We start from the raw sequence: 19,343 nt of genomic DNA on the forward strand, positions 1-19,343 counted from the left end.
GCACACAGCTCAACAGCATGATAATGGTGCAGAAACATGACATGGACAAGCACACAGCACAACAGCATGATAATGGTGCAGAAACATGACATGGACAAGCACACAGCACAACAGCATGATAATGGTGCAGAAACATGACGGACAAGTACACAGCTCAACAGCATGATAATGGTGCAGAAACATGACATGGACAAGTACACAGCTCAAGAGCATGTGCATTGTGCTGGTGTGTATATGTGACAGGTCTGGGCATTGGGAAAATACATTGACTTTGTATTTATCTTGCACACAATATATACTGATCAAAAATATAAATGCAACATGCAACAATTTCAACGATTTTACTGACTCACATTTCATATAAGGAAATCAACCAATTGAAATAAATTCTTTACGCCCTAATCTATGGATTTCACGACGCAGCCATGGGTGGGCCTGGGAGGGCATAGCCCCGCCCACTTGAGAGCCAGGCCCACCCACTGGGGAGCCAGACCTAGCCAATCAGAATGAGTTTTTCCCCACAAAAGGGCTTTATTACAGACAGAAATACTCATCAGTTTCTTCAGCTGTCCAGGTGGCTGGTCTCAGACAATCCCGGAGGTGAAGAAGCCGGATGTGGAAGTCCTGTGCTGGCATTGTTACACGTGGTCTGCGGTTGTGAGGCCGGTTGGACGTACTGCCAAATTCTCTAAAACGACGTTGGAGGCGGCTTATGGTATAGAAATAACATTCAATTCTCTGGCAACAGCTCTGGTGGACATTCCTGCAGTCAGCATGCCAGTTGCACACTCCCTCAAAACTTGAGACATCTGTGGCATTGTGTTGTGTGACAAAACTGCACATTTTAGAGTGTCCTTCTATATTCCCCAGCACAAGGTGTGTAATGATCATGCTGTTTAATCAGCTTCTTGATATACCACACCTGTCAGGTGGATGGATTATCTTGGCAAAGGAGAAATGCTCACTAACAGGGATGTAAACAAATTTGTGCACAAAAAGAGAGAAATTAGCTTTTTGTGCGTATGAACATTTCTGGGATCTTTTATTTCAGCTCATGAAACATGGGACCAACACTTAACATATTGCATTCATATTTTTTTCAGTATACATTATCGTCATAATATATCCACATTCCAAATAGGCTATACCCTACCTCTCCACCCAGGGACAGGGTAGTATCTGCTAGGGTGTCCGGAGTCAGACGGGTATTAATAGAGGGATTGAGTGTGAGTCTACTTCAGTGTATACATCTCAGATCGTAAATTCCCCACAAAAATACCTCCTAGTTACCCTCTGACCCCTGGGACAGCGTTTAGAATTAACCAGCCACACCTGCTGGGCTCCTGTCACAGAGTACAGACTCAGAGCAGGCCTGGTCTGGAGGCCTGGGATACACACAAACACATAGACACACAGTCTGTATCCTGGGCTATAGGGCTGCAGTTATGCCTAATAGCTAATAATTAGCTAATATAGGTGTGAATTCTGAAAAGATTAGTTCAGTTCTAACCAATATAGTTCACCCAACAACATCTCACTGTCTCCCAGAGAGTCCTGGAACGTGAACAGGACAAAGACACTACTTCAAAGAAAAGCAACAAAGTCTCTGATGAAAACTTGACACAGGGTTTCTCTGAAACTGCAGCTCTATTGATTTACAGTTTTCCCCCTTCACTTGGCCAGGAGTTCCTACTCACATGATGACAGCGAATGACTGTGTGCCGCTGTGGTTGTATTATACTGTATTGTGGGAGTGGAAGAGAGAGATAACGTAGTCTTGTGGCTGGAACTGACTAACACAGAGAGGGAATGCTTCTGTGTGTGTGACCTGTTCTGTTCCACCACAGAGAGTAGGAGGGGGTGTGATTCACATCATTAGGTAGGAAGTGTTTGCATCCTCGCTGTAGAGCCACATGACCAACTGAAGGTAACTTGGGAGGATGTGGGTGCGGTCAATACAAACAAATAGCCTACAGTCAAAATCAACAGTTTTTAACTCTAAAGGTCTTGGGATGGGCCTCTTATATATTGTTAGAAGTGAGTGCTAATTGAATCCTGTTCCAAATTTAACATCATATTGATCAATGAATGGTAAAGTATCCTGTGTTTGTGATATAAGTTGATCGAATAGGATACCTATAACATGAATCATCTCTCTCTCTCACACTTTCTGTTAAAAGCATTAAAACCAAAGAAATCCGGACAAACGTCCAAAGCAAACAAAATGATGTGCACTCTGTAAACCATGACCTTTCTTCATGCATACTGTCATATTCAAACAGAATTCAGCAGCAGAATTTGCTACACCGAGTTCCCCAATGCCTAAATACATCCGGAAGCTATCTCAGTAGGTGACACACACACAGGAGGGCTGCGTTTAAAAAGGGACATGGTGTCAGACTCTTGGTTATCCCGTCCTCACAACTCTCACTTCTCAAAGCTGGCAGCTTAAACGAGTCTTAACAGATTTTACAGGATAATGACAGAAGATTTACAGGGAGATTGCTACATATTCTAGTGGTGGACCAGCTGTGTGTGTGTGTGTGTGTGTGTGTGTGTGTGTGTGTGTGTGTGTGTGTGTGTGTGTGTGTGTGTGTGTTGTAGGGATTAGAGTTGTGTATTTATACCCAGGACAGGAGGAAGGCTAGTTATAGTCTGGGCCAACAGCACAGGGTCAGGAGGGACGACTAACCAGCCGGCTATACACTGGCCCATAGTCCAAGGCTTTCACTCACCATAACAGTCAGAGTTCACAAAATATGTGTGATTCAAATGAGGATGAAAATGTCTTTAATAATTCAAGAGGATCAGTTCCTCAACCCTCCCTCCTCTTCCTGAAACGCCAGGTTATCAGACGTATCCATCAAGTTACTGGACGGTAATAATAACAATAGGAATATTTGAAGTGAGGTAAATGAGTAGAGCATGTGCAAAACCAGCAGATTTGACCTTCCATACGGAGCTGAGTATCCTCACTGACGTCCTTTCCTTACATCATTAGCTTCAGTGAGCCTCTATGACAAAGATTTTACTGATTTCTCAAACAAACATCTTAACCGTTGCCATGGCAAAACAGCATATTATCAACATCAAAGCGATCAAATGATACTGAGACTGTAAGGCTATTTTACTACATGGGTTGAATGAATTGTCCATTTACTGTGGATTTGCTGGAAAAATACAAATCACTACTAATTTGTGTGGTGGAACAACATTACAGTATAATATAGTATTTTACCAGGTAGTTGTGGGATAAAAACTCAACAGCAACCCAGATTTAAATTCTATGCTACACAAATCTATGCTTTAACTGCTAATTACAGACACACAATACGTCAAGAGATATAAGCTAAACAATCTATGCATAATCGTACACAGATGGACTTAATACATTTTCTGGGCAAACAATTCATAAAAAATAATCCTGATATCATTAGCACAAAACTAATATTTCATTAAAAATGAAATAAAACATGGTCTTCCTCCCCTTCACAACAGGGGGTCTACTATGTAATACTTTGAACCTACTGAACATTTACAAATCAAACACTGTCTAATACTGCAAGGGATTCCATGTGTTCCCTCCCTACTGGAGTCTTATTATCCCCCAGTTCATTTCTCTAACAGCCATACAGTACTGTCTGCAACTCTATGGCTGCGTTTACGTAGGTAGCTCAATTCTGATCTTTTCCCCACTAATTGGTCTTTTGACCAATAACATCGGATCTTTTCACATCAGATCTTTATCTGACCTGATCTGATTGGTCAAAAGACCAATTTGTGTCTAAACGCAGCCTATGCAGTCTAAACTTAGGTCTTCCCTGCGGCTCTGTTGGTAGAGCATGGTGTGTGCAACGTCAGGGTTGTGGGTTCGATTCCCACGGAAATATATGTATTCACTACTGTAAGTTGCTCTGGATAAGAGCGTCTGCTAAATGACTAAAATGTAAATGTCTATGTGGTACCAGACATATGATCCTTTGTGTGTCCTTGACCATCAGTGTTGTTTCCATACTGTGTCAGTTGTACAGCCAGTACAACACTGTCTGCTCAAAGCTTTCACTTTCACATGTGATGTTCAGTGTGTGAAACAATCTAACAATGATATCCTAGTACAGATACCAATAGATAGAATTTGTTGATTGACAAGACACATAGCACCAGCTCTTGTGAATGATTGAATAAGCCTAAAACACTGTACTGTAGCGCGTTCAACAACCCCTAACTTTAACTCTTTAGAGCAAACATGTTGTGTTTGCTTTCCTAATCAGGTGGTGGATCATCTCTCCTGGGGCCCCATGGAGCAGTCTGCCCCGGCCCTGCACTAGGACTGACTGGAGGGAGAGGGACAGGACAGAAGGCCCTGCTAAGGCCACAGTATAGACCCAACTAACTAATCTGCTACCAGTAAAAACCAGTTCCCTCACAAGGTCGTGCTGCTGTGGGAAATGTCTAAGGTAGTGACATTTCTAGCCTGTGTGTGTTAGACAAAGAACTGCCTGTCTCTCTGTGTGTGGGTTTCACCTTTTGATGTTTGTGATAACCTGGTACTAAAAACAGCTTGGCTCGCCAATCGCCTCTAAACATCTTCAATAGCAGAATAACTGGAACAATAGTCCAGTAGCACAATAGCCTATTGGTAAAAGGAATTAAGTGTACTTTACTGGCTACTGGATAGCGGCTGACTGCATTCAGTATAAAGTCACCAGCTAATACAACAGTCAATATGATGACTCAATGTGATGACTCAATCCAAATAAGGACAGTACAATCATATTCACACCAGATGTAGAGTTAGGGCTTCTATAGAACTATGGCTTTGTGTGTGTGCGTGCCTGCCTACATGCGTGCGTTGTGCTTGGCAACATGCCTTTGATGGTGTGAGCTTGTCAGAGGAGAAACAGACATTGACACAAATATGTCATCCTCCAAGGAGGACTCTATAATAAGTGGACCTCTGACCTCCTACTATTGGAGGTGTCCATGTTGTCTGGATGTACGGGGGGGACGAGAGGTCAAACACCTTCTATTAACAGGCCCATAACAAGAAACGTTTACCATCTGTATAGGCCTGTATGACTGGGGGAGTATCGGTCTGCGCAGAAAGACAGTGATGACAACATAATAATGAGCGCAAAGAAAAGATTGAGAGGATATACTACTTATAATAAAAACATGGGTCCAACTACAATCATTCATACTTATATTTAGCATGTATGATGAATTACTCATGAACGTTTCCTGTATTAATTCTGAACTAATACTAGTAAATACCGTTTGGAAACAAAGAGGATATATCCCTCTACAATAAATACAAAAATCTGTGAATAGATCATATGTTGTAATAAAAACATCTCTATTCAACACCTAATCAGTCAGTCAGTCATATACCAACCTATTTGATGTCAGTGACAATTCATTCAATGTCTGATGACATGCCACCATGTCACAAAGAAAAAAGTTATATTGCTATCACTGGAAATCTATTGGCCAATATAGTCCACTGTTCACTGTCCATTCACAGGACAATACGCATAACTAGAAAATCAGTGACATGGGCAATTACAACGCGCGTTATTTATTAAATAGAGTATTGGTGTTAGGAAGGTTGTTCGGCACATTTACGTGAGGTATGTCAAGCAAATTCTTGCGCTATATTAGACGATTAAGGCAGGCCGTCAGTCCACGACACTCGCCTCTTTCTGGGGGTGCTCTTCCACCGGGCAGCCATGTTTCTACTCAGAGCATTTTCAGCTGATTTGCGGCCTACAGTCCCATGGCAAAATGACAAAAATTGTCAAATCCAAACAACGAAGACTAAGCTTTTAAACCAAAGAGGTGATGTTAAACCTATTCGTTGTAACATGTATGACGAGCACATGGCGCGTTGTGTTTTCCATGTTCGCTTGGTTCACCTTCTGCCTAGCATCGGAGGATATTACCTTTGTATGTAAACGATGTGTATGTGTGTGTGTGTGTGTGTGTGTGTGTTCGTGCGCGTGCTCGTGCCTGTAAGACAGAGGGCCATGAGAGGGATACATCAAATCAAATGTATTTATATAGCCCTTACATCAGCTGATATCTCAAAGTGCTGTACAGAAACCCAGCCTAAAACCCCAAACAGTAAAAAATGCAGGTGTAGAAGCACGGTGGCTAGGAAAAACTCCCTAGAAAGGCCAAAACCTAGGAAGAAACCTAGAGAGGAACCAGACTATGAGGGGTGGCCAGTCCGCTTCTGGCTGTGCCGGGTGGAGATTACATGATCCCTACTGTGACAATTCAGTCAATTGGAATATTTGAGAAGCTTACTTGACGCATCAGATTAAATGCAATAGCCTATTTTATTACATTAAGTAAGATTAACAAGACATATATATGTCAAAGTTGTCATCATATAGTCATGCAGTCACGTTTGATGGCTGTCTCCTGAAAAGCATGATTGGCAACAGTTAGGCTATGTGACCATTATCGGCATCAATCTCCATTCTACTTGTTCTGCTCTTCTCTCTGTATTCCCTATTCACATACGTGCTACAAAGTCATAAACACACAAGATAAACCTGTCTGGCAATAATTAATGTGGAATCGATCCCGAGCTAGTGCCAAACAGCAAACATGTGGAGGCTTTTGTCCACGTAACATATCATGTTAGATATGCTTATTACATGATGATGACAACACAGCTCAGCCTTATAAACGTCGAGGCTACAGTCACCTCACAACCAACATCGACAACAATGTAAGCGGATCATGTTAAATGTCATCATGGGATATTGGTGTGACGGGTCCGAACTTCAAAGGAGGATCTGTTCTATTGCGCATTGGATACAATGAATGAACAGGTGCCAACAGCAGATTAGACACCGCACAGTCCTGAGCGAATGTTATAATGTTGCAACCTTTGTTGTGAAATTGGACACATGGTTGTCAGTGTAACCAACCAGGGCTGGGCTACATGTTTACTTCTATGATAGAAAATAAATAACAAGACTACAACATACACGTCGAAGAAATTGTAAGCTTTCATGGTGGCTACTTACCCAAAATCCTGGTCCATGGATTTGAAAAAGAATTTGTAGCTATTGACCGGACGATTGTTAAGGACATTTTTAAAATCCGCTAAAGTGACTTTCTCGGGAGAAACGGATAATTTCACTAGATAAGGAGTCTCCTCCTCGTCAATGTGATATATTATTTTAGTCTCCGCCATGAGAGTGAGGGTAGGACAATCATTGACACAGGAAAGGAACAAGGGTTGGCAGTGCAATAATAAATAGGTTTATGAGGCTATCTGTCTATCTATCTGTCTAAGACGAAATGCTGCCGTGACAGCATTAATAAATATAACTGTAGACCTCACGCTGGAAAATAAATAACCTTGTCTTTGATAAATTAAGTAGAAATCCAGACATAATCGAGTTCTAAGTGACTGTATTCCAGCTCCAATGTGTCTCGGTACGGTGGCTCTCTCGGTACTAAAACAGGAAGGGACGGTCCACATCCTTGCGATATCGAGTTGGGAATATTTCCATTTTTCTAGTAATTCGTTAGACAGTGCTGTCATCTAGTGGTGTGTTGAGGCTAGACTGCTAATGTTCTCCATTATATGGTACTAGTCACAGATAGTGTACTGCAGTCTGCACCATAAAGAAAGAAGGGTTTGGAGGACACACTCTATTCAGTAAACCTTTGGTGGGGATTTTCAGTAATAGTTTTAACTGTTGATAATATTGATAATTATATTGATTACTAAAATTATATATTACTAATTATATTAAATCATTATCTTCGTTATTATTAGCCTTCTTTACAGTCATCTAATTATTACAACCTGGATACAATATATCTAACATCCGATATCACTGTAAATCAATGTAATAATTACTAATTCATTACAATAATTATAATTAACAATATTATCATCAAGATGTACAGATTTTCTTGATCACCTTTCCGTCCAATTTGTCAGTAGGTGGTAGTCTTGTACAGTGGCAGCAGCGTCTATCTACAGAAACGGATTGAAAGCTATGGAATGAATGGTGGTTTCTAACCTCCACCAGCAAATACTCTTGACCATTAATGCCAAAAGTTATTTTCTTGAATAAGGTTCATTTGAATTTTTCTTGATAAGCTCTCTCTTCAAGAAAATCTTATTTAACCAATAATTTTAAGCAATGGGCTTGGCTTTATATTTTCTTCCTATTCATACAATAGTAACACAACGCACACTTTGTAATACAATTATTAAATAATGGTCAACCCAGTATTGTTTTCTTATTAATCTTTATTAGAGCGAAGATAATGAACCAGCATGCTACTGCACAGATAACTTGCTTGTAAGTAAAGCTTCCAAACTGAGAGTGTCAGGACCCTTTATCCAATTACAGTAATTGAAACATATGACATCTTCTACAAACTTACTTAGTCCTCTTCGTTCTCGTTTCTACACAAATCCTAATAACCAAGATTGCAAGATTCATTGGCTTGTCAACTTGACAGCTCCAAACTTTACAGTGTATTGCAAGCCTGCATTACACAAATAGACAATCACTCGCATACAAACGGACATATCCTAACATGCGTTCCTAAAAAACACATCTGGATTCTGGTCAAGGCTTGTTTTCCTGAGTTCCATTACATGTATAGCCTTCTTTGTGGTCCATGATCATCAATCACAAATGGACTTGGTAAGGATACAGTTATAACGGCTTATTACTAATTTATAAGCAATCTACCAATGAATAATTAAAAGCCTGGCTATAAACTACTTATGACCCTTTACAGAAAGGACACGTTGGCTGAATGTAATGTGTTAACAGTAAATTACAGCAAGGTTTGTGCAAATATTTTAATAAACATACTCAAACGTTATGAGCTTGCTGAGCTCTGAAATCATAAATGGAACATGACAGTTTTCCCACACACAAAGACAACATGCATTCTGAAAATGAAAAGTTTGAAGAGTGAATAAAAGGAATACAGTGATAGAAAGTGTTTTGTTACATACAAAAAGGAAGGTTGTACAGTACACTGTGTTTTTGTTATATAAAATACTTGACATCAAATATCTGTGTAATACAAAATTGAAGACATATTTAGCCATGTTGAAATCACAGCAGATCAGAATACAGACTTTACCAGTATGAAAATTGACTGCCGCAGCAATAGAAAAGTTTTGGTAAGAGAGTTTGGTAAGGGGGTGTCTATAGAAAGAGAAAGCCCCCCCCCCCCCGTCCTCCGCTTTGAATTCCAACATTATAATCCTTTACTTCCTTATCCTGTATGTCTGCCCTGGACCAGCCAGCAGCATATCAGCTATTTCTGTCTCACTTCCACAACTTTCCATCGATTTCTAGAGAGAGAGATATGGAGGAGGGAAGAGAATAATAGGAAAGAAATGAGAAGTGACATTAGCAAAAAGAAAGCCATTCAATTAGGCATGAAATTGTTGTTTGTAACACAATGTCACATACAATTACCTTTATTGCGGTCTTTGGACATATCTCTCTCTTTCAGTAAGTTGTTTTTGTAATCTAAGGATAGAAATGCAAAAGGGTTGGTCATTCAATTTGACATGTCATGATGTACGGTATGAGCTCTGTGCAGCGACAGCCATTATTGATATGAGTCGCCCTGTTCAAACTCTAGTCTATATGAGGTAGGGCCTGCAGGTAGCATGGGAGCCTTACCTGAATTCAGGTGTTCCTGGTTGCAGACCTTCAGCTCCGTGGCGTCCAATGCAATGTCCTCATGGCCAGTCACATGACCCCTCCTGTTTACCAGTAAGAGAGGGAGGTGGTTAGTCGTAAAAGTTCAGTGAGTTCAGGTCCTCCTTAAAATGAGTAATATTCTCATTATCAAGTGTGACCGCTGACCATCTTACTAAATCGGTTCTCACCGTTTAGATCTTTGCAGGTCATACTCCAGCCCTAAAACAAGATGAACACACCTTTAACATACCATTTACAGGTCACAAAATCACACAGACATTCAACTGATTTAAATATTAAATCAAGGACATTTATAGAAATATAAAGTGTGTAAATTGAGGACATTCAAAGTGTGTGTGTGTGTGATAAAGAGACATGCAGAGATACATACAGTAGAGACACCCACACACACACTACCTCTCTCTCTGCGTCGTCGGGTAAGCACAATGACTGTTGTGATGATGAAGGCTAGGAGGAAGAAGGTAGCCAGGATGTAACCCAGCTGCTGGAAGAAGTGCCCTCGGTGCTCAGGGAGGATCACGTTGAATACTCGTGGCCTCTCAAGTTCAACCACGTTGTGGCCTGAAGGTGTAAGGACAACACTGTGGGTTCACTGGTCTGCTATTAACACTCATTGTGTTATAAACACAGGCTGGCGGTGGAACATTATATTAGTCACATTTTGTTTTATCCATGTTGAGTGAAATTAATGATAGTATATAACCAATAGATACTGTTTAATTTGAACTGAGTGTATAAAACATAACCCCCCCCCAACTTGTCTCAAGGCTTAAAAATCCTTCTTTCATCGGGCTCCTCCCCATCATCTACACTGATTGAAGCAGATTTAACAGGTGACAATCAATCATGGGATCATAGATTTCACCCAGTCAGTCTGTCATTGAAAGAGCAGGTGTTCATAATGTTTTGTACACTCAGTTTGCCATTGATATTGCATTTTGAATGACAATTACATGTTTTTTCTGCATCATTGAAAAACAATTGTGGCACTATTTTTAGGGTGGTTTTCTTTCAGAAACCGTGAGGAAAGGAAGAGTTGACCTGGTTCAGCTGTAATGACTTGCATACCTTAAAAACAGAAATACCGATTAACCAAGAAAGAGGAGAGGGAGGAAAGGAAGGACTGAGGGGAGGAATTATGTTATGTGCGGTCAGCCTGTCCAAACTAGTTTTCCAGATATTTACCTTTTCTCATAAACGTTTTGCAAAGTATAACGAATGAACCCTAGCTGTTGCTGTCTCTCTCAGTCCCTGAAACTCCACCAGTCTGACTGGTCAGTGTAAACAGACATTTGACAACACTCACCTCACAGTCATGCTCTGTGCAACACAAACACCACTTCTGCCAGGTTTCAGACAATTAATTAAGCAAAATAACAGACACGGGGAGAACGGGATTTGCTAACTGTAAAAACCATGTGATTTAAATCAACAAAAATAGCTATTACAAATTGGCATATCAAATTGTTACTTCCCTCACTGAGGTGTTTCTTCCACTGGCTAGGATCTTCTTAAACCGTCTGCACACAACAACATGTACCATACCTTCCCATTACACAATTACTGCACCATAACCATCAATCAGCTTGCCACTGTTACACAGGTCTCTCTCACCTGCTGGGGTGAGAACAGAAATGATAGTCATTGGGGATAATGATGGTGGAGACCTGTATTAACCAAGCCTGGGAAGGCTGATGACACTAAAATACCTTTGCTTTCCATCACCTAGAGGCATTTGTTTCTTTTAAATCTGTTCTCCTTGGCCCATCCGCAGATACAGTACCAGTCAAAAGTTTGGACACACCTACTCATTTAAGGGTTTTTCTTTATTTTTACTATTTTCTACATTGTAGAATAATGGTGAAGACATCAAAACTATGAAATAATGCATATGGAATCACATAGTAACCAAAAAAGTGTTCAACAAATCAAAATATATTTTAGATTCTTCAAAGTAGCCACCCTTTGCCTTGACAGCTTTGCACACTCTTGGCATTCTCTCAACCAGCTTCATGAGGTAGTCACCTGGAATGCTTTTCCAACAGTCTTGAAGGAGTTCCCACATATGCTGAGCACTTGTTGGCTGCTTTTCCTTCACTCTGCGGTCCAACTCATCCAAAACCATCTCAATTGGCTTGAGGTTGGGTGATTGTGGAGGCCAGGTTATCTGATGCAGCACTTCATTACTCTCCTTCTTGGTCAAATAGCCCTTACACAGCCTGGAGGTGTGTTGGGTCATTGTCCTGTTGAAAAACAAATGATAGTACCACTAAGCGCAAACCAGATGGGATGGCGTATCGATGCAGAATGCTGTGGTAGCAATGCTGGTTAAGTGTGCCTTGAATTCTAAATAAATCACAGTGTCGCCAGCAAAGCACTCCCACACCATCACACCTTGCTTGGCCCAAGCAAGTCTCTTCTTATTATTGGTGTCCTTTAGTACGGGTTTCTTTGTATCAATCTGACCATGAAGGCCTGATTCACGCACTCTCTTCTCAACAGTTGATGCTGAGATGCGTCTGTTACTTGAACTCTGTGAAGCATTTATTCGGGCTGCAATCTGAGGTGCAGTTTACTCTAATGACCTTATCTAATGCCCATTGATCTTGTTTCTTGGCCCAAGCAAGTCTCTTCTTATTATTGGTGTCATTTAGTAGTGGTTTCTTTGCAGCAATTCAACCATGAAGGCTTGATTCACGCAGTCTCCTCTGAACAGTGGAACTCTGTAGCATTTATTTGGGCTGAAATCAGAGGTGCAGTTAACTCTAATGAACTTATCCTCTGCAGCAGAGGTAACTCTGGGTCTTCATTTCCTGTGGCGGTCCTCATGAGAGCCAGTTTCATCATAGCACTTGATGGGGTTTTTTCGACTGCACTTGAAGAAACTTTCAAAGTCCTTGACATTTTCTGGATTGACTGACCTTCATATCTTAAAGTAATGATGGACTGTCATTTCTCTTTGCTTATTTGAGCTGTTCTTACCATAATATGGACTTTGTCTTTTACCAAATTGGGCTATCTTCTGTATACCAATCCTATCGTGTAACAACACAACTGATTGGCTCAAACGCACAAATGCAGAAATTCCACAAATTAACACCTGTTAACTTGCACACCTGTTAACTTGCATTCCAGGTGACTACCTCATGAAGCCGGTTGAGAGAATGCCAAGAGTGTGCAAAGCTGTCATCAAGGCAAAGGGTGGCTACTTTGAAGAATCTCAAATATAAAATATATTTTGATTTGTCTAACACTTTTTTGGTTACTACATGATTCCATGTGTGTTATTTCATAGTCGAATAATAGTAAAGACATCAAAACTATGTAGAAAATAGTAAAAATAAAGAAAAAACCCTTGAATAAGTAGGTGCGTCCAAATTTTTGACTGGTACTGTATGTTATGACGCATCGTGAGTGATTAAACTAGCCTGAGGATAGGTATTAGCTTGAGGCAGGCTTCAAATAAGAAATGAGCAGAGGACAGATACCATCCCTGGGTGGATCTTGCAAACTGCACCAGTCTTACAGAACAAATTGTATGGAATTAATCGAATTTAACACTTCCCAAGTGGCATCAGAGTTGCTAATTATCTCTTGTCTGTTTTGAATGTTGTTAATATGCATGAAACTGCAGTGTCAAGGTCAACTATCTCTGGAGAACAATTAGTCTTGCCTCAGTTCTCCCCCACTGTTTCCTCTCTCCCACTGTTCCCCCTCTCCCATCACTGTTCCCCCTCTCCCATCACTGTTCCCCCTCTCCCATCACTGTTCCCTCTCTCCCATCACTGTTCCCTCTCTCCCATCACTGTTCCCTCTCTCCCATCACTGTTCCCTCTCTCCCATCACTGTTCCCTCTCCCCCATCACTGTTCCCTCTCTCCCATCACTGTTCCCTCTCTCCCATCACTGTTCCCTCTCTCCCATCACTGTTCCCTCTCTCCCATCACTGTTCCCTCTCTCCCATCACTGTTCCCTCTCTCCCATCACTGTTCCCTCTCTCCCATCACTGTTCCCTCTCTCCCATCACTGTTCCCTCTCTCCCACTGTTCCCTCTCCCCACTGTTCCCTCTCCCCACTGTTCCCTCTCCCCCACTGTTGCCTCTCTCCGTATCTCAGCTGTTGCCTGTTTCCATTCCCCTGACAGATCAGACAAGAACTTACACGCAGAAACACAACGTGACGTGTGCTGTGCAGAGGTCACACAGTGAGTGGTTTTAGTCTTGTTGAAACACTGTGGTTAATTAGCAAGCCAATGAGCTGAAGGAATCCGACCTGGTCTGCATTTTTGGTGATTTTCTATTCTAAATGCTTTTGCTGACTTACCCAGGTTCTGGTGCTCACAACAACACCGAGCTCTACTTTAGCTTGCCATAAATGATTACAGTGTAACAAAAAAGTGGGATAACGGCTGTTGCGATTGCAGAGGATGCATATAAGAGTTGGCTGGATTTAACAAAGGAAAAACACAACTAAGTAGAAGAAAGCTGAAGTCAAAAAGTAAAAATCAAAGGAAAGAACTCAAGACATGTCTGCATTGATCCACGTGAATTTCTTCCCTGCATACTTTACAATGCTGTTAAATGGATCAAGCCATCTTAAAAGGACAAAGGAGGATCCACATCTAACACAGAACCAACCCCTGCCAACCCCTCCCCCACTGTTTCCTTTCATCTCCCAGCTGCTGAACAGATGTAGCACACTTCCTCCTTTTGCTGATAAACACGCCCCAGCCAGAGGGCCAGAGAGAAGGAGAGAATCAGACTAGTGATGGAGAGAGACTGCTCTGTATACAGGTTACTGTAGAGAGATAATGAAACTTAAAAGAGACTAACAGAAATCCCAATTCACCAGTTGCAAAGCCTCACCATGCGCCCTCCTTCCCCTGGAGTCTGGCTTTACTGCCCCTGTTGAGCTGTAATGGCTCCTCCTGTAAACTAAGCCATTTGCTCAACTACAGAAAAATGAAAAAGGTCTCCAATGAAAATAACAGCACTTCCGTTTTGGCCAATTAGGGGCCTTTCAGACAGACTTTCAGACAGGCTGCCTGCAGCCAACAGTCAGATTCCCCAAACAAAACCCCTTCCCTTTCTCGACACTCTAGAGCTCTCAATGCTCTCTTCCCCTCCCTGTCAGCTCATCTGCGGCCAAATGTATTCTTTCATTCTTTTTCTCTCACCCTCTTTTTCTCCATCTGTTTCTTTTGTTGCCTCTTTCACCCACTCCTTCATTCCCTCCTTCTCTCCCCCTTCCTCTTGTGCAGACAGAGAAAAAGTTTGAGAAGAGATCTGGCACAAAGATGCACTGACATAACTGACCAAAAATGCCTATAAATATGACCCATAAATATACCCCAGCAACAGTGGTCTCAGTTACACACAGGCTGCTGTAAAGACAGGCAGACACACACACCAATCAGATTAGGGAAAACGAAGCTCAGGGAAAATGTGAAAGAGAATATAGAGAGAAGATAGAAGGATTTATATGGCTTTAAAGGGCTTTATTCTAACTATGCCCACCATGTTCTAATGAAGTTTAAAAATGGTTCACACTTCCAATCAGAGAATAAATCCTAAGAGAAAGGGATATGCTGAGTGTCTTACTTGGGTCGTCATTGGGGAGTGCGTGGGGGACAGCAGGAGCTGCAGTGAGGACCAGAGGAGGTGGGGGGAGTGGAGGCCCCACCATGAGTCTGAAGATGCGTCTCTCCTGCAGGCCACAGTAGTGGTGGTGCAGGTGGCAGGAGTACAGGCCCTTGTCGATGGGCTGCAGGTTAGAGATGGTCAGAGAGAAGTCCCCTACAGAGAAGGCATCCTCAGAAACACTCATCTTATCCATGGGGAAGAGCGGTCCATACTGTCTGCGCTCTCCGGAAGCGTACAGGTCCACCAGGCGGTCAGCCAAATCAGGTCTCACACCAGGGGGCTGCCAGTCCCAGTGGGCTACCTGCTGCTGGTCCTCCTGCTGGCCCTCCGTCCACAGGGGCCGCCGGTTCACACACGGCAACACCACTGAGCTCCCCAGCAACACCACAAACACAGTCTTGTCCCCGTCCCAGTAGCGCTTCTCCTTACGGGCTGAGATGGAACAGGGTTAATAGCGTCTTTGATTTAAGCATAATAGATACTGTATGGAAGACTTTTCATATCATCATGATTCAGATACATATTGTGGATAGTCACCTAACTTGGTGGTGTTGAGTTGTATCTTGATGGATTGGTGCAGCTGGCAGTAGTGGTGGTGCAGGTTACAACTATAAACACCTCGGTCAGCTGCTCCCACATCTGGCATAACACACATTCCAATTACATTTTCTCGATTAATATAAATGAGTGTAATATTCTATACAGTCATGAGCATACAGTATACCACGGGGCCAACTCACTGTTGATGACAAGGGAGAAGTTCCCGTCAGTGAAGGCGGTTTTGGGGATGGTTATGCGGCCCTTGTTGAACCCATTGTAGACTCTCTCTTTGACCCCGGGGGACATGTCCAGTATCCTTTCCACAGAGTACTCTGGTATGCTCCGGACCAGGTCCCAGTGGACCACCCTCTGGCGGTCCTTCAGGCGGTCCCGGGTCCACACCATGCGGGGGCTGTTGCAGGGCAGTACCGCCTGGGTCCCGGCTGGGAGGGTGATGTTACGGGCCTCCACCACCACACCTAGACTGCTGCTGCTCTGGCCCCATGCTAACGCAACACACACAGGACTTACTTGTACATTTTGCAACAGAAAAAAATACACAAAATTAAAACATTTCTCAACAAGCTCATGGAAAACACCAAACCCCCCGAGATCACACAGTTAAGCTAAATGTAAGCAGCAAATAGATGCATAAATGTTGGGAATAAAAAAAGTGTAATACAATAAAGGTTACATGTTACGGGGACTTACCACTGGGCACGAAGAAGACAGCAGAAACTGAAACAAATAAGAGAAAATGCCATTGTCACCATAACTATCCATCTGGCAGGGTTGGACCTGAGCTGACCACAGAGCTGTGGTCACTGCGCTGTTGTGAACGGATAGCTTATACAGTAGTTAAGGTTGACTGGTATAACAGCTGCGTCAATGAGACAACTGGGTGGAGGAAGAGTGAAAAATAGGTCAAGAGAAAAACAAGAAGGGGCAAGAATGAAACAGGGAGAAGTATATACACTTCTCTATATTTCAATGTTTCACCTTTTGGGACTGAAGGCATTCCTGTAGCAAGTCTGCTAGTTCTAACCCAGATTTTCACTAAGCGCTATTACATCTGCTGTTTACCTAAGGGCCAGCTGCAGAGAGAAGCATACAGCCCAGGCAGCAACACAGAGGCTCTATTCATCCCCCTGCTAAAAACTGTCAAAGCCAAAGTCCTGGGGGTAAACACAGCCAGCCAGCCCTCACCAGTCAAAGTGCCCACTGCCACAGCCCAGCGCTACAACTGGGTGACCATTACTTAGATCATAGATGCCTATTGTATTTCATACACCAATGTTAGGGGAGCTATTCTCGTTCAATCCTAGAGGTTTAGCAGGCAGGCTTATGTTTTGTTTAAATTAACACCATAAAAATGGAAAGTCAAGTTATCCTAACAGTTTTGAGTAGGCCTATGCTGTTTTTAAGGGGTAGTTGTGGGGTTTTCAGAGACAGTAGATACCAGGTGTTTTGTTCATCTGCTGATATGACAGAAGCCCCTCACATGAGGAAAAGTGATATGACTCAGGGAGACTTGACAAATCAAGTGGTTAAAAACCTCTACAGGATCGGTAGGTCCCCCGCGGGATGGTTGAACTAATGTAGGCTAATGTGATTAGCAGGAGGTTGTAAGTAATAAGAACATTTCCCAGGACATAGACATATCTGATTTTGGCAGAACGCTTCAATTCTTGTTAATCTAACGGCACTATCCAATTTACAGTAGCTATTACAGTGAAAGAATACCATGCTATTGTTTGAGAGTGCACAGTTATGAACTTGAACATGTATTAATAAACCAGTTAGGCACATTTGGGCAGTCTTGAAACAAAATTTTTAACAAAAATGCAATGGTTTATTGGATCAGTCTAAAAGTTTGCACATACACTGCTGCCATATAATAATCAAACCTTGTACATTTCTCCTTGGTCTCTGGTGCAGACATACAAAACTAACACTTAAAAAGATTTAACTACCTGCTACTGAATTGCCATGTTTAATGACTGACACTTTCACAATAACTTAAATCTGAAGGTGAATCGCTACAGCAATGATACACATAACTGAAGGTGGAAAAATTATTTAAGTAAAAAAAAACATGTACATGCTGTATTCTTTTGCTCTTTTGCTATATTTTTTTTAACTATGTGCAGGAAAAACAATCCCAATGACACTGTAGTTTGATGAGCACACAGCACAGCTCTGTAATAACACAACCAAGCTGCAGGTTCAGCTATATACACAAGGGTCAATTCAGAGACACTCTTTGCTCCAGAAGGCACATCCTGCCTGATAAGCATCATTTCGTTGACATTATGCCGAGGCTGGAATCAGTCAATTTCTGAATGTGTAAACCGTCCCTAACAGGAGGGTGTGAATTTCCTGTCCATTCCTGTAATCGCAGTTTGCCTCTAGGCTAGGGCATGCATGGACGCTTGGGACGCAGAATAAATTGGCTTCCTTCCTACCAATTTCTGCAACAACCACGATATTGGTAAATCATTCAATGAACATTGTCATTCTAATTACAATTTTAAGTAAGAATTCATGAAAATCGGACTCTACATTTTGATAGACAATGTTATTCAATATAGGAGGCTAAGGCCCTAAATTGAGTTTAAGTGGTAATCCCTGTATCTTGAGTAACTCCAGCCCACTTATGGTGAGACACTCCCTCATTTACTGGCACATATAATGACAGGCTACAGGGATTGTGCTGACTCTCCCACTCTGACCGCAGTTAACTCAAAACACATTGGAGTGAACCCATAACAAAAGCACCCAACCTCCAACAAATACCCAGGGCAGACATGATTACCCATTCTTCTTTACCTAGTTTACACAAGAATTTAGTGATATAGGGAGTACATTTAACAGATCATTGATGCAGGGGTACAAAGTATTTGAGGTAGATACTGTCTGTACCTAAAGGCAGGGTAAAGTGACTAGGCATCAGGATAGATAAATACTATACTCATACTAAATACATTTAAATGAATCTGCATTGATGCAGGGTCAACTAGCGTGGGTCAACTAACATTGGAGCTTTTGTTCCGTTATAGTAAAAACAAAAATTGGAACTTACTCAGAAACAGCAGCAACATGTCTATCTTTCTTTTCCAACTTCTCCTCGAAAGACGGGACAAAAGACGGTAGGCTGCAACACGGTGATGTGTGTGCATCAACGGACAGAAGAAAGCAACACCTGAAGAAAGTTCATCAACAACAAAACGACAAGACTTCTCCAGAGTGTAGAGCAGCAGTGTATGCCCCTCCTACACGTGCCTGTGAAACCCTACACCTCCTGGCACTGCGACAGAGTGAACAGAGGAGTGCATCTTCTAGTCTCCTGCTTCACATTGGCATCCTTGAATGTGACAACTTCTTCTGACCTAATATCACATGATACCTTGTTGTTTTATCATTCTGTCACT

The 19,343-nt window shown here is 42.0% G+C and overlaps 2 protein-coding genes across 3 annotated transcripts in view; both read right to left on the reverse strand.

Moving 5' to 3' along the window:
• The window catches only part of dvl1a (dishevelled segment polarity protein 1a), a 55,750-nt gene extending 48,280 nt beyond the window's left edge, over window positions 1–7,470 (reverse strand). For both annotated transcript variants that reach the window (XM_014136330.3, XM_082960035.1), the window contains exon 1: window positions 7,041–7,470. In XM_014136330.3, coding sequence (XP_013991805.2) covers window positions 7,041–7,210 — 170 coding nt within the window. In that variant the 5' untranslated portion in view covers window positions 7,211–7,470. The remainder of the gene's footprint in view (window positions 1–7,040) is intronic.
• Window positions 7,471–8,834: 1,364 nt separating this feature from the next.
• LOC106567254 (matrix remodeling-associated protein 8) lies at window positions 8,835–19,178 on the reverse strand. The gene is made up of 10 exons (XM_014136329.3): window positions 18,995–19,178; window positions 16,624–16,650; window positions 16,113–16,418; window positions 15,910–16,011; window positions 15,331–15,804; window positions 10,128–10,292; window positions 9,899–9,929; window positions 9,690–9,772; window positions 9,480–9,533; window positions 8,835–9,352 (listed from the first exon to the last, which is right to left on the reverse strand). The coding sequence occupies exons 1-10, from the start codon at window positions 19,089–19,091 to the stop codon at window positions 9,327–9,329; spliced, it is 1,365 nt and encodes a 454-aa protein (XP_013991804.3). The 5' UTR covers window positions 19,092–19,178; the 3' UTR covers window positions 8,835–9,326.
• Between the last annotated feature and the right edge of the window lie 165 nt (window positions 19,179–19,343).

The sequence above is a fragment of the Salmo salar genome, chromosome 13, assembly GCF_965601325.2.
Source record: "Salmo salar chromosome 13, fSalSal1, whole genome shotgun sequence".
In the NCBI taxonomy this organism is placed as follows: domain Eukaryota; kingdom Metazoa; phylum Chordata; class Actinopteri; order Salmoniformes; family Salmonidae; genus Salmo; species Salmo salar.

What these genes read in the sequence shown, in the direction of transcription:
- LOC106567254 (XM_014136329.3), bottom strand. Translation starts at nt 19,091, where the DNA reads ATGCACACACATCACCGTGTTGCAGCCTACCGTCTTTTGTCCCGTCTT. An exon ending in CATGTTGCTGCTGTTTCTGA is followed by an intron (nt 16,651 to 18,994) that starts GTAAGTTCCAAT and finishes TATTTGTTTCAG; the next exon opens with TTTCTGCTGTCTTCTTCGTG. An exon ending in CCGACGACGCAGAGAGAGAG is followed by an intron (nt 9,930 to 10,127) that starts GTAGTGTGTGTG and finishes ATCTTGTTTTAG; the next exon opens with GGCTGGAGTATGACCTGCAA.